The sequence below is a fragment of the Chelonia mydas genome, chromosome 6, assembly GCF_015237465.2.
Source record: "Chelonia mydas isolate rCheMyd1 chromosome 6, rCheMyd1.pri.v2, whole genome shotgun sequence".
Taxonomy (NCBI): domain Eukaryota; kingdom Metazoa; phylum Chordata; order Testudines; family Cheloniidae; genus Chelonia; species Chelonia mydas.
The window spans coordinates 111534568-111548208 of record NC_051246.2 but is presented as its reverse complement, the minus strand read 5'-3'; the positions used below and the strand labels follow the sequence as shown (position 1 = coordinate 111548208).

At 43.0% G+C, this 13641-nt stretch overlaps 1 protein-coding gene across 10 annotated transcripts in view; it reads right to left on the bottom strand.

The window, feature by feature from the left end:
- Positions 1 to 9292, bottom strand: part of WDR20 (WD repeat domain 20) — a 71185-nt gene extending 61893 nt beyond the window's left edge. For 8 of the 10 annotated variants that reach the window (XR_006291371.1, XR_006291370.1, XR_005225610.2 and 5 more), the window contains exon 1: positions 8911 to 9288. Coding sequence is in view for 6 of the 10 variants with exons in the window: in XM_037900965.2 (XP_037756893.1) it covers positions 8911 to 9174 (264 nt within the window). In the remaining 4 variants the exon portion in view is untranslated. Of the gene's footprint in view, positions 1 to 8910 lie in introns of all 10 variants that reach the window. The other 2 variants (XR_006291372.1, XM_043547861.1) reach the window with 2 other exon arrangements.
- Between the last annotated feature and the right edge of the window lie 4349 nt (positions 9293 to 13641).

Here is a 13641-nt window from a genome sequence, read left to right as displayed (position 1 = left end):
AGAGCATTCTTTCCGATAACTCACACTATGTCAACTACATTTCAACTGCACAGTAAAGTCTGCTCTTCCACAACTTTTGTCCTACATTACAACTCAGTAACATCCCTAACCTTTCTACTTTAAAACCATTTCTGCACAGGAGTTTCATGTCAGTATCTGTTTTCACTATGCTGGCTATCATCCTAAACCATAACAAACAGTACAACTACAGTAATTGAGATATTTATGCAACATTTCAGATTTTAAAGTATTTCCAACATACACTTTCCAACCTTCAAACAGTTCTGAAGCTTGCCAATTGTTAATTTAAGCATTAACATTTAACATGAACCCACTGTTTCTTGAGTACAAGTACAACCATTTAAAAAAATTGTACTGTAAATATGCTACAACAAAAGTCAGCCCAGAAGACTGAGCACACCTAACCCACACAAAAGATAATCGGGGTCACCAGTTTCAGAATTTTGGGGGTGATTGGCTTGTGTGCTGTGACACATACGGCGATTTCCTGCAATGTCCTTGGAAGGCCTGTTATGGTGGGCCAGGATTATACGTAACCTCTCGAGGGAGATGTGAGACCTGGAAATTCAAAAGACTATACAGAAAATGACAGGTTTCAGAGTAACAGCCGTGTTAGTCTATTCGCAAAAAGAAAAGGAGTACTTGTGGCACCTTAGAGACTAATTAGAGACATTAGAGAAAGCTTATGCTCAAATAAATTGGTTAGTCTCTAAGGTGCCACAAGTACTCCTTTTCTTTATACAGAAAATGTGCCAGACAAGTATGGACTTTCACGATAATAAGTGTTAAGTGGACTTTCCGGGTAATCACTATGGAGACATTAATGCAACTTACCCAACTCTGGTTATACAAAACCCCAGTCTTTTAAAGTTATTCCCTCAAGGAGAGAACGTAAGAACTGTCATACTGAGCAGAATAGTCCATCTAGCCCAGTAACCTGTCTTCCAACAGTGGCTGATGCCAACTGCTTTAGAGGGAATGAACAAAACAGGGCAATGATCAAGTGATGATTTTGTCTAGTTCCAGCATCTGGCAGTCAAGAGACTGAGGAACATTCAGAGCATAGCACTGTGTCCCTGACTACGCTGGCCAATAGCCAGAGATGGACCTATTCTCCATGAACTTATCTAATTCTTTTTTGAACCCAGCTATACTTTTGGCCTTCACAACATCTCCTGGCAACAAATTCCACACATTGACTCTGCGTTGTGTTAAGTACTTCCTTTTGTTTGTTTTAAACTTGTTGCCTCTTAATTTCATTGGGTGACTGTCTGTCAATTACCTGTAACAGAAGGCCAAGATCAAAGGCCTGAGCTGTATAAAGAAATGGGTGATCTGCCCAGCCTTTGTTTTGGTTCTCAATTTAAGGCAGATAAACTTGTAACCACAGGGAAAACCCAGTTGTGGGTTCTGAAGGTGCACTTCAGTCTCTCCTATGGCACATAATAGCCTAGTCTCCTGTAGGCTGTAATACTTTGGCCTCATTTCAGTTGTTGGGTTTAGTGTGCAGGTGCCAGATGGCGTTCGTGTCTTATGATTTACAGGAAATCAGACTAGATGATCTAATGATCCCTTCTGGCTTTAAACTCAATGACTAAAGTCTAAAACCTACCAGAGCCCTAGGTCAAAGTTGGGGGTTACCTCTAGTAAGCTTTCTAACATGCATGTAGGTTCTTTTATTGATTTAATATGTTTTCTTTAACGAATTTCCCTTAGGAATAAATGTGCTTACTTAGAAGAAGCTGCAGGGTTACAAGTAACTGTGGGCAGTACACTGGTCATAGTCTTTAGAGAGAAAGGAAAACAAAGACTGTTTAGGCAGTCTAACTTGCAGGGAAGCACAGTGTAAATCAGGGAACCGTGCAGCCTTAAAAACTCACATCAGAAAGGAGTGAGATGCAGATCTCTAACCAGGAGAAATGACAGCTGGGATCTGGAAACCTTTAAGTATGGTCCACCAACAGCAAGCACCAAGAAGGGGAAAAACTGGTGCAGTTACCTGAAACTGACATGTTTGTTCAGAATACCCAATAGCTCAGTGGTTAAGGCACTTGAGACATGGGATACCCATTTTCAAATCCTTGCTCTACCTGATCTGAAGCAGGGATTTATACTCAGGTCTCCCTCATGCCAGGAGACTGCCCTAACCACCAGGCTATTGGGTATTCTGCAATAGATCTTAATCTCTCCTGTTGAAACTGTTCCACTTAGTATAATTAAATATTTATTGTGCCAAAGAGAGAGACAGACATTCTTGGTGGTTAAGGCATTTACTGGGACATAGAAGACTCAAGTCAAATTTCTTCTCCAAATCAGGCAAAGCAAGAATTTGAAAAATCAGTCTTCCACATCACAGGCATGTGTCCTGACTACTGGCTAAAAGGAGGTGGGGGAAGGGGTCTCTTCATGAGAAAAAGCTAATCTTGCTTAGGTGCTGAACTCCAGGAGGGGGTTCACAGGTGTGAACCCCAATCCAAGATAGGTGTCTCCCTCTGGCCTTGAGTTAGGCACTTAATTTCCTTTGGATGGTAGGGCTTAGGCTATGCCACTCTCTTCAACATTTCCCACTAACTAGTTTAGGCATCTATTCAGCTTGCCGGCTTTTGTGAATCTTTTTCTTAAGCACCTTACTCTCCCCATTATTATATAGGGACCCTAACTCAGAGCTGAGGATTCCACTGAGCAGCAGGGTAAGGTGTTGCAATGCCTAAGTCCCTTTGTGAGTCCAGCCTTTAAGGCCTAGCTAAATTCAGTTGTAACTTGGTAATATGTACAAAACCAGGAGAGTTAATCTATGATTAGATCATATATGGTGTTAATGTCATTCACCACTGACCTTGTAAACATGAACTGAACAACACCTTTATCAAAGAATGACCTGTGGTCTACAAACAAGATGTATCTGATGGCAAGTCTCAGTTACCTTGTCTAAGCAAGATATAATTTTTCAACTATAGTCTTCCCATGGTCACCATAAAGGTACAAAGGAACGTGCCAATCCAACCAGAACCCACCCACTATTTAACCCTTTGCCACCCTACCACAGCAACCATTGAAAAGTCATAGCTACTGCAGCCACTAAGTGCACAAGTATAGACCTCCAAGAAAAGGGTCATCTTTTGGACAGAAATTTATTCTGAAGATGGAAACATATAAGCCAGAGCACTCCTAAGTGAGCCTCAGATAGCACTCCCCACCCAAAGAGGGGATCACTCTCAAAACAACTCTGGACTTCACCTCCAACAAAGCTTTCACCTTAACAGGAGATTGCTATACATAACTAGCCTCACTGAGTCCAGAAGCTGAGGTGAAAACAAAAACCACAGGAACATACCAGCACTCCCAAGAATACTTAACTAGCCAAGTATTTCATTAAAATGGCCACACCTCATTGCATCACAACCCTAGCTTCTCCTTACTAAAATACAGTTTCACCGTCCCGTCCATTGGATCTAAATTTAAGACAAGGTTAGAATCTACTAACAGGTTTTTTGGGTTTTTTTTTTTGAGCTTTGGATTGCTGTAACGGGATAGAAAATACAGCATAAAAGCCTCCTTACGTCAAATAGCTGGCATATAACTCATCTGCTCTTCTCAAGTTTCTAGTATTTCATTCTTTCCTGCTACCTTCCTCAAGTTCACTTCTAAACATATTCTGATAGAGAAAGTTTGGAAGAACCTACTTGTTTGCTATGAAAAGCCTCTAAGGCAGTTTGAAGGATTTTTTTCCCAGACAAAGTCTCTCTCTCAGCATTCCAAGCTTTGCCCACCTCTGTTCTAAGATGATGTAAAACTACAGCCAGCAGGACCCTCCTGTCTGGCCCCTGAGCTCCTGGCCCAGGAGGCTTGCCCCCGGCCCCTCCCCTGCTGTTCTCCCGCTCCCTCAGTCTCAGCGTGCTGCGCTACACTCTGGGCAGCCGAGCAGCGCAGTTGCAGAGCAGTGGCCTGACCCGGTGCTCCGGGCTGCATGGCCACCAATGCTCCAGGAAGCACGGTAAGGGGGCAGGAGGTGTTGGATCAAGGGCAGGGGAGTTGGGGGGGGGGGGGGGGTCAGAGAGCAGGGAACAGGAAGGTTGGATGGGGCAGGGGTCCCGGGGGGGCAGTCAGGGGTTCCGGGGGGGGGTTGGATGGGACAGCGGGGGACAGTCAGGGGTTCTGGGAGGGGGGGAGAAGGGGTTCCGGGGGTGGTCAGGGGACAGGGCGAAGGGGTGGTTGCATGGGGCAGGGGGGCACAAGTCAGGAAGGAGACGGGGGTTTGGATGGGGTGGCAGGGGGCAGTCAGGAGTGAGGGTCCGGGGGTGGTCAAGGGACAGGGAGTTGTGGATGGGGCAGCCATCAGGGGACAGGAAACGGGGGGGGGGGGGGGGGGTTGGATGGGGCAGGAGTCCCAGGGGAGCCATCGGGGGCAAGTTTCCCCGCCCCTGTCTTAGACACTGGATCCACCTCCAGATTTTACCTTCAAGAAACCAGGTTAAGAAAGCATCACAGTGTCACATGGAACACCAATCCTTACATAGGATTCATCTCTAAAGCAACACAAACAATTCAGTGGCCTGGGTAAAGAGACTTACAACTAAAGATTAATTCACAAAACAGAAATGGCAGACAAAGCTGATTTGGGATGTGGAAGCAGCCAGATAAAGAAAAGTAACAAAGGAATACTCTTTAGGGATGTGATTTGGACTCACATTCAGATTGGGATTTCAAACCATTTTAACCATTTCCAAGTTCTTCCCTGGCTGAATTAAGTATAGTATATACCAAAAGTTCAAGACCTGCAGAAGTTCCCAGATAGTTGTCACAGTTTCACAGTAATTGCACCTGTATGCCCCCTCCTTGGTGACTCATTTAAAGTTTTCAGCTCCCAGCCATCACATTTCTTGGGTGGAGACCTGCATTTCTCCCTCATGACCAGAATTTTAAGGCTGCAGAGCTCCATACCTTACACTGTGATATCCCCAGCAAGCCAGTCACCTAATGGCCAGCACCTGTGCTTTGCTTTCTCTCCGAAGGCTATAAACAGTGTATTTCCATCAATTACAAGTTACCACACAGCTCTTTCTAAGCAAGCACCTTTATTCTTAAGGCAAAAGCATTACAGAAAAAACATTAAAATCAGTAAGAGTGCCTATATGCACACTAAAAGCTTACCAGAAGTCATCCATCAGTCTTACGGGGCTCTGATAGGCCAAAGTCTCTTGCAAGAGGTTAGGCTCTAGGACAGAAGGTCCTGTCTATTGGATCAGACAGGCGGCCTTGAGTCAGTTTAAATGTAGCCTTTTAAAGCCAAATTTTCTTTGTTTTCCTCATGTGTGGAAACTCACCTTGAACCAGTATATATGTACCTCTTTGGAGGTGTTTAAGGTGAATAACTCATATTGTAATCACTGTTTTAGTTCCTGAAGGAGTCGTGGAACCCTCTCCCATGGAGCAGAGCACAGTCACACATATGCTTGGCCCACAATAATAAACAAACTTATTACAATATATTCCCCTAAAGATACTGTGTGACATTGCAATATCTGTTTACTTTGCTAGCTCTTTCATGGTTAAATAAAGCATGGCACATACCAAATAAAAGCAATACGACCCTGCTTTTTCTGAAAATAATGGCATTTCCTTCTCTGACTTCTGCAGGAACAGAACCTAACGGAACAAGGCTTTTTAAAGACTGCTTAAAAGGCAGGAAGAGGTAATAAAATTAACAATTTCTTTTTAACATAAGTTATACTGCAGCTTTAAAACACAAACCTGCATTTGCTGTAGTTAACATTTTAAAGTACTGAAATATAATCACTGGTCTAATCTAGCTAAATTGATCAGGAAAAATAAATTTTAAGTCAGGCTTACATAATACAAGCCAAACTACACAAACAAAACCAAGCCTCGCTTCCAGGTGTAAATTCAGAGTAACACTGTTCACAAACAGAAATCAGACTATAGTTCAACCTGCTAAAATTGAGTTAAAGGTATTTTCCTGGCATAGACACAGGCTAAGTACCCAAGTTTAATCAGTCTTAACTAGCCTTGGCTAAACGTTCTCTAGTCTAGAGACAACTTTAGAAGCATGCTGTATGTGAAATTTACAGCAGTTTATATTTATTCATTTTAAGACAGTGTTTTACACTTCTAGTTTAATCTACCATTGAGCTCTCCTTCTTTCACCTACCTTATACACCATAGCAAGAGGCAGTAGCAAGTTTTATAACAAACGGTATTTCTCTTTATGAAAATTATGTTAATCATTCTGACAGCTGTAACTGTCAGCTGACTATCTTTCCTACACTAATACCAATTTTCTACACAGACAAAGAGAACCAAAGCCATAGGCCCCAATCTGCAGAATCACAGGCCATAATGATTTCAAGCTCATCGATGTTTCTAGATACATTCATAATGAATACAATATTCCAAATGTATGGCAGATCAACTTCTCTAGTCTCTCTCATCTATAATCTTTTCTTTAATTTGGATACATTTAATATATTTCAGCTGTTACTTTTAGGCTTTTTAAACTGAAGTTAGTAATTATGGTATTAAAAGTATCTGTTCTGAAGGTCATTGATAAGATTGGATTGCTTTGCTTTGACCAACTCAAACACAAATTCTATTCTAAACTTCTACTATATTTTACTGTATTATTTGAAGTAAGATAATATATTTATAATGTTTACAGTATGTCTCAAAACCCAAAACAGACATCCAGCAGGTAGGTACAGTAGGATTTTCAATTGCTGCTACACCCACAAATACAAAGTTATGTTTTATCAAAGATACTAGAAAAGCTATTAGAAGAATGCAAATAAGACTTACAAGTTGTAAGCTGGCACTTAAAAACTCCTCAGTTCCCTATTTTCATGGCATATTTTCAGCCTCTAGATTTCTCTTTACTTTAAGTGTTATAACAAATGACTAAAAAAGATTGGTAAGAGTCACATGTCCTGCAACTGGGCTGCATTAAGAGCTACTCTAAATAAAACAGTTGCAGAAGTTTGCAATTATTCAGTACTGAAAACTAACTCAAAGATGATAGACTCCTAACAGTTACAAGGGTTGGAAGATGGACAGATTTTAACCATACGAAGTATCATCCACACTGACTCATATGTAGAAAAGGCCACTATGGATTATAAAATGGACATATTAAAAATATTTTTTAACATGAGTAGGCAGATAACTGTTCAATAACATCAACCACTCTAGAGCGCCTAAATACCAAATCAATATTTAAATTTAATTCACAATTACTTAAAACATCCCCAAATTATCAAGACTCATCACATGATTAAGTTAAATTATGCAAATGTTAATTCAAATGTGTGTATGAAACAAGTGCATAGAATCAGACAACACATATTGGGTCTGTTCAGTTGCAAGTCATTATCAACTAATCCTTACTAGGCTTAGCTCTCCTCAGCAATTAGCTAATGCTTACATTTTACATGAATTATCAAGCAAGAAAAAGAGTGGTTTGGGCATTCATTCACCTGGAACTGTGTAAACCCAGGTCCAATTCCTTACTATGCTACTAACTTCCCAAGTGACCTTGGGCAGGTCACTAAGTCTCTTCTGTGTCTCAGATTCCACTTGTAAAGTGGGAATAACAACTCTTCCCTCCATCTCAACACTGTCAGAGGATATATACATTAAATATTGTAAGGTGCTCGCATAATGTAGTAATTGGGAGGGGGTTCATACATACCCAAGCTAAATAGACAATATCTCAATAAAATTTCGAGATTGGTTATGCCTATGTTTACATATATTAAAAGTGACACCTGTTCACTTGGTGATGCAAATTATCAGAATGCCTCACTAAACACGAGGAAGTAAGACACCATGGAGTACCAAAAAGTCAAAACAGCAATTACATATGCAGTACTTATGTAGCTACAATTTGCCCATTAATATAGCATACTAGCCATTTAATGCACAAGCTATTAGACTTTCACCACCAAATATCATTCACAGGTTGGGAGCCTTATTTTGCAACAGTACTTCTCTCATGATGAAAGCTTTTGCTGTGTGTTATAATCATAAATTTAAAGTTTCAGCCTTTAGAGGACTCAACTCACTGTACTGGACACCTCTGGAGACAGACCTGGGGTTAGTTCACATTTTATAAAATTAGACCTCTAATTTTTCACTCTTAGCGTGAAAAATTTCCTCCTAACCCAAATAAGAGTAAAACCCCACCCTGTCTGAGATTTGGCAGCCCCATGCTAACACCAAACACTCCTCAGAGAGAGTCCCATAATCTTCAGCCTGTAGCAGTAGGTGAGACAGGCCCAGAGTTACTATGCCATTACCAAATCTGCCCAAATGAGCCAAAGAAAGGGCTGCACAGGAACATACTTTAGCTGCTGGTGATGACTCTCTGGGTTCTTTAACTTAACTAGCTTTTAAATGTAACTTTATAAATGTATGAATGGGATGATAGGACAGAGTTGCCCACCACAGCAGGGGACTGGACTCTACAACCCAAGAAGTCACTTCCAGTCCTGTGTCCTTTAGGTAGCCCCCCAACACTAGTTCTCCTCCCTCTCAGAGCTCTCCCCCTTACACCTCTACCTCAGGCTTAGAGTCCCCCTCCCCACGGTCCGGCACCATGCAAGCCCCCTGGTTCGGTGAGCAGGTACAGCTGCCGGCCACAGAGTGCCTCCACCCTTCGCCCCGAGCCTCGGGTTTCACCCTTCGCCCCCCCCCCCGAAGCGTGCTGAGCTCACACTGGGGCAAAGCCCACTCCCCCGGCCTGGCCTCCGGCTCCCCGGCCTTCGCAGCTCGGGCTCCCGGCCCACACTGAAGCCAAGCAGGTCCCTCCTGGCACGCCCCTCGTGCTCCGAGCAGGTCGGGCCCCTGGCCTCTCCCGCCCCCCTGCTGCCCCAGTACCTTGCGGACCCCCTTGTAGATGTAGAAGTAGAGCTCCCGGCCCACATTGAAGCAGAGCCGGTCGCCGTTGCCGCTCTGGTCGTTGACGTTGACGAATGAGACGCGGACTGGGTTGGAGCCCTGCGAGTTGAAGGGCACCCGGTTGGGCCGGCTGTACTCCGAGTGGCTCAGCAGCTTGTACAGCCCCTCCCGGGTGGTGAACTGGGTCTTAATCTCGTTCATCTCCTTCCCTCCTCCCTCCGCCGCCATCTTGGAAAGGAGCATTCATCCTGCCCCAGTGCCCGGATGTGCCCCCACTGCGCAGCCGCCACCGCTCGCTCTCACTACCCGAGAGCGGCACGCAAAGGCCGTAAGGGGGAGGAGCTGGCTCGCCTGTTTACTGCGCCTTTGCGCATGTGCCAGCTTGCCTGGAAATCTGGGCGGCTCCGAGGGGGGAAGAGGGAGGAGCCTTCTCTTGGGAGAAGCAAAGCCCCGGGGTGGCCTTCTGGCGAGCGGGCGCGTGGCGGTGCCGCTCCGGGGGTAGAGCGGGGCTCGCGCACCCAGGGCTTTTGCAAAGGGGTGGGTCGTCAGCGCAGCAGCCGGGTGTTAGACCTCTGGGGAGGAGGGCCAGCAGCACAGCGTTTTAAGGCTAGTGGGTGCTGCGGGGAGACAGGGGGCTCAAAGCCCACGGGGTGGGGGTGGGGAGTGTTTAATGCCATGAGCTTGGGATTCTCCAGGGTAGGGTGACCAGACGTCCCGATAAAATTCCGGCCGCTTTCTTTTTTCTTTCTTTTTTTTGCTTCCCCCATGTGTCCCGATATTTTCCCGGTTAAATCTGGTCACCCTACTCCAGGGCGAGGGGAAGGGCGATTTAATTGTTCGGGGCAGGGTCTTTAACAGCATCCTGCGGCACTATGAGCTGCCATTGTCGCACCCCTAGGTAACTTGTTATCACCATGCACAATTTTTGTTCCCACCTTAAAAAATTGTCAGCTGTGAGAGTCAGGAGGACTCTTGGGACCCTTGTCTGTGACTGTGGACAATTACTTCGTCTCCCTGGGCCTAAATTCACCTGCTGACTGTAGTTGTTTTCACCTACCTCACAGGGATGATGTTAGGTATAATTATTTATCAAAGAAATATACACCTTATCAATAGGCATCTAATCAAATAAAAAGCAAAGGGCCCGATTCTCATTTGCCGTACAGTCCTCTGTTGCCACTCCAACAGCATATATAAAGGTGCCTTAAACTGGGTAGTAATGGCCCTTGGGGAAGTTCACAGCCAGAACAGGACTGATGGAATGGTTCTGTGCCACCTTCTCTCCCAGTCCTGGTTCATCTTTACACATCCTGGATTCTGGAGACACCTGGGTCTAGTTCCTGGCATAAATTAGAGCAGTACCAGTTTGTTTTAATATTCACTTCTGCAACAGCACTAAATAGCTGGGCCACGGTATGCTCCAGTCATGCCTCCTCCAACCACTAACACTTTCTTGATCCTGAGTACACACCTGTCAGGGTTCCCTTCCCATTCTGAACTCTAGGGTACAGATGTGGGGACCCGCATGAAAGTGGGGACCCGCTTATTTTTACTAGCTTAGGTTAAAAACTTTCCCAAGGCACAAATTTCGCTTTGTCCTTGAACAGTTTGCTGCCACCACCAAGTGATTTGACAAAGAACAGGGAAAGGACCACTTGGAGTTCCTATTTCCCCAAAATATCCCCCCAAGCCCTTACACCCCCTTTCCTGGGGAGGCTTGAGAATAAACAAGATGGAGCACAAACCCAGCCTCGGATTTTTAAGACCCAAAAAACCCAATCAGATTCTTAAAAAACAGAACTTTATTAGAAGAACAAAAAAAGATAAGAGAACAACTCTGTAAGATCAGAATGGAAGATAATCTTACAGGCAGTCAGATTCAAAACATAGAGAATCCCTCTAGACAAAACCTCAAATTACAAAAAGACACAAAAACAGGAATACACATTTCCTCCAGCACAGCAAATTTCACAAGCCAAAACAAAGAAAACCTAATGCATTTTCTAGCTAGATTACTTACTAACTTTACAGGAGTTGGAGGGCTTGCATCCTTGATCTGTTCCCGGCAAAGGTATCACACAGACAGACAAAAGCCTTTTCCCTCCCTCCAGATTTGAAAGTATCTTGTCCCCTCATTGGTCATTTTGGGTCAGGTGCCAGCCAAGTTACCTGAGCTTCTTAACCCTTTGCAGGTAAAAGGACTTTGCCTCTGGTCAGGAGGGATTTTATAGCACTGTATACAGAAAGGTGGTTACCCTTCCCTTTATATTTATGACAACACCTATGCCATTGTCTGCAAAGAAGGGCAGTGTAGGGCTGTTCCACTGGCCCTATGCCACTGGGGTAAACTCCCTTATGCTGAGGGATCCTCAAGGGTCTGGTTCTACCAGCTTCATGGCTCCTCTCTGCTGCCAAAGCCCAGATTCAGGGCCTGGGATCACAAAGGTGCAGGAATGCTAAATGCAGAAACAAAGCAACTGAGAATCAAGGCCAAAAATTCCAAATAGAAAAAACACCAGTTTAAATACACGGTGAACCCAAACTGATTCGTCAAATGCTTTGAGATCCTCAAATGAAAGGCGCTGTAGAAGGTTATAGGATTATTATTTAAGTTCCATGATAAACTCCAACACTTATAACAAGCAATGAGATTATTTTTGTGAATTACAGGATATCTTTATGAAAACACTCCCAATGGGTTATAAAATTTTGTAGAGTCTTAAAAATGGAAAGTGGATTGGTTGATAATGTATTGCTAAGGCAGCATCCTTTTTCACAGTTCTGCTGCACTAGTGCTCCCACTGCTACCACAGCATCTGAATTACTCCTCTCATAACCCCTTTTTCGATAATAGTATTTGCTGATCTTGCCCCTACATGTTAGCTCTGCTTGGAGGGTAGGTTTAAAAATAACACTGTTGTGAAGGTATCAGTGATTAATATAACATCTTCTTATATGGTACATAGGGAAAGCAATCTAACATTTCACGCAATTTGTTTGGTAATAAAACTATTCTTTTAAACTTTCAAAGATTTGTTTAGTTGTCTTTTATTGGTAGGTTACAGAAGTAACAAGTTACAACTGAAACCTGCCAAAACAAATCAAAAAAATCTTAAAAGAAGTGTTTCTCTAGGAACCCATTTTACAAAATTATCTTAATTGGACTCAGATTCCCCAACTCTCTACATAAAATGTTGGTGCTGGTGTGACGATGCTGCCCAGGGGAGCCAGCTGTGGTCACTCAATTAGGGTGAACTGCAAACAGAACAGGGCAGACAAACCCCAAAAGCTAATGGATATTCCAATATTTAGATTTACCAAGCCAGCACAAAACAGCTTCTATAGCACCTCACTGGTTACTCAGAAGTCCAAATAATGCAGTTCCCTTAAAGTACCCAGCCTCAGGCCTCCATCCAGACACGCATGTCAAACATATGATGATAAATTCTGAAAATCTTATTTCATCATATAAAAGAAAAGGTTCTCCTAATCCCAAAGGACCAAGCCCCAGACCCACTTAGATCTTACCCAAAATACACGCTTATAGTCAATTCTTATTAACTAAACTAAAATTTATTAAAAAAGAAAAAAGGGAGAGTGTTGGTTAAAAGATCAATATACATACAGACTTGCATTCAATTCTTGAGGTTCAGATACATAGCAGAGATGAGTTTGTAGTTGCCAAAAGTCCTTTTAGAAATAGTCCATAGGTTATAGTCAAATGTCCATGTTCAAGGTGACTCCAGTCAGTGACTGGGGATCTCAATCCTTATGGCTCAAGGTTTCCCCTTCTTGAAACCCAGAGCAGATCTGAGATGAAGAAGGATCGTATCCCAGGGTTTTTATACATTTTCAGCAGCCTTTTGGCCTGAGAAAACAATAGGCTCAACTTTCCTTCTCCTACACATCATGGCAATTAGTACAGGGTAATTTATCCATTAAACAGGTCAGCTATAGGTTGCCACAACTTCAAAGAGACATATGGACAATAATACTATTTCACTCAAGTGTCTTCCTAAATGTTAATATACCTTTTCTGATCTTTGAATCAAAGCTATAGCAATAGACAAGACTTGTCTGCTTACATCACAAGACCTGAGCAAACACCTACCCTTCTATCTCTAACAATGCAGGCTTGCATTTCAGAGCTCTATTCATTTACATATCTTCCTAACAAGTCTTTAAAATTCGGCCATTGGTCAGTTCAGTCTGTGAGTTAATTAACTCTTTCTGGCTCTGTCACCTTTCAATGAGATATTATATTACACTCATAACGTCACAGCTGGGTCCTCCCTTCTGGTATAGCAAACATGAAGTGACTAGACTAGCCCTGTAATTAACCAGTAGCATCTCACAGAAGAGAGCATCTATGTGTGTGCATGGAACACTTCAATGATGCATGCACTTAGTACTAGAATGCCACAGTGCTGTTCTGCCCAAGCATGTGACATTCCTCCTCCCTAGCCTCTATCTTTCTAGGGCTGAGTGCTGGTATCACAGAATTACCATGATTCACTTCCTAATGTTTATCAGTTTATTAATTTTTATTGCATTTTAAATAGGGCTGTTGATTAATCGCAGTTAATTCGCACGATTAACTCAAAAAATTAATCACTATTTAAAAAATTAATTGCGATTAATCACAGTTTTAATCACACTGTTAAACAATAGAATACCACTTGAAATTTATTAAATATTTTGGATTTTTTC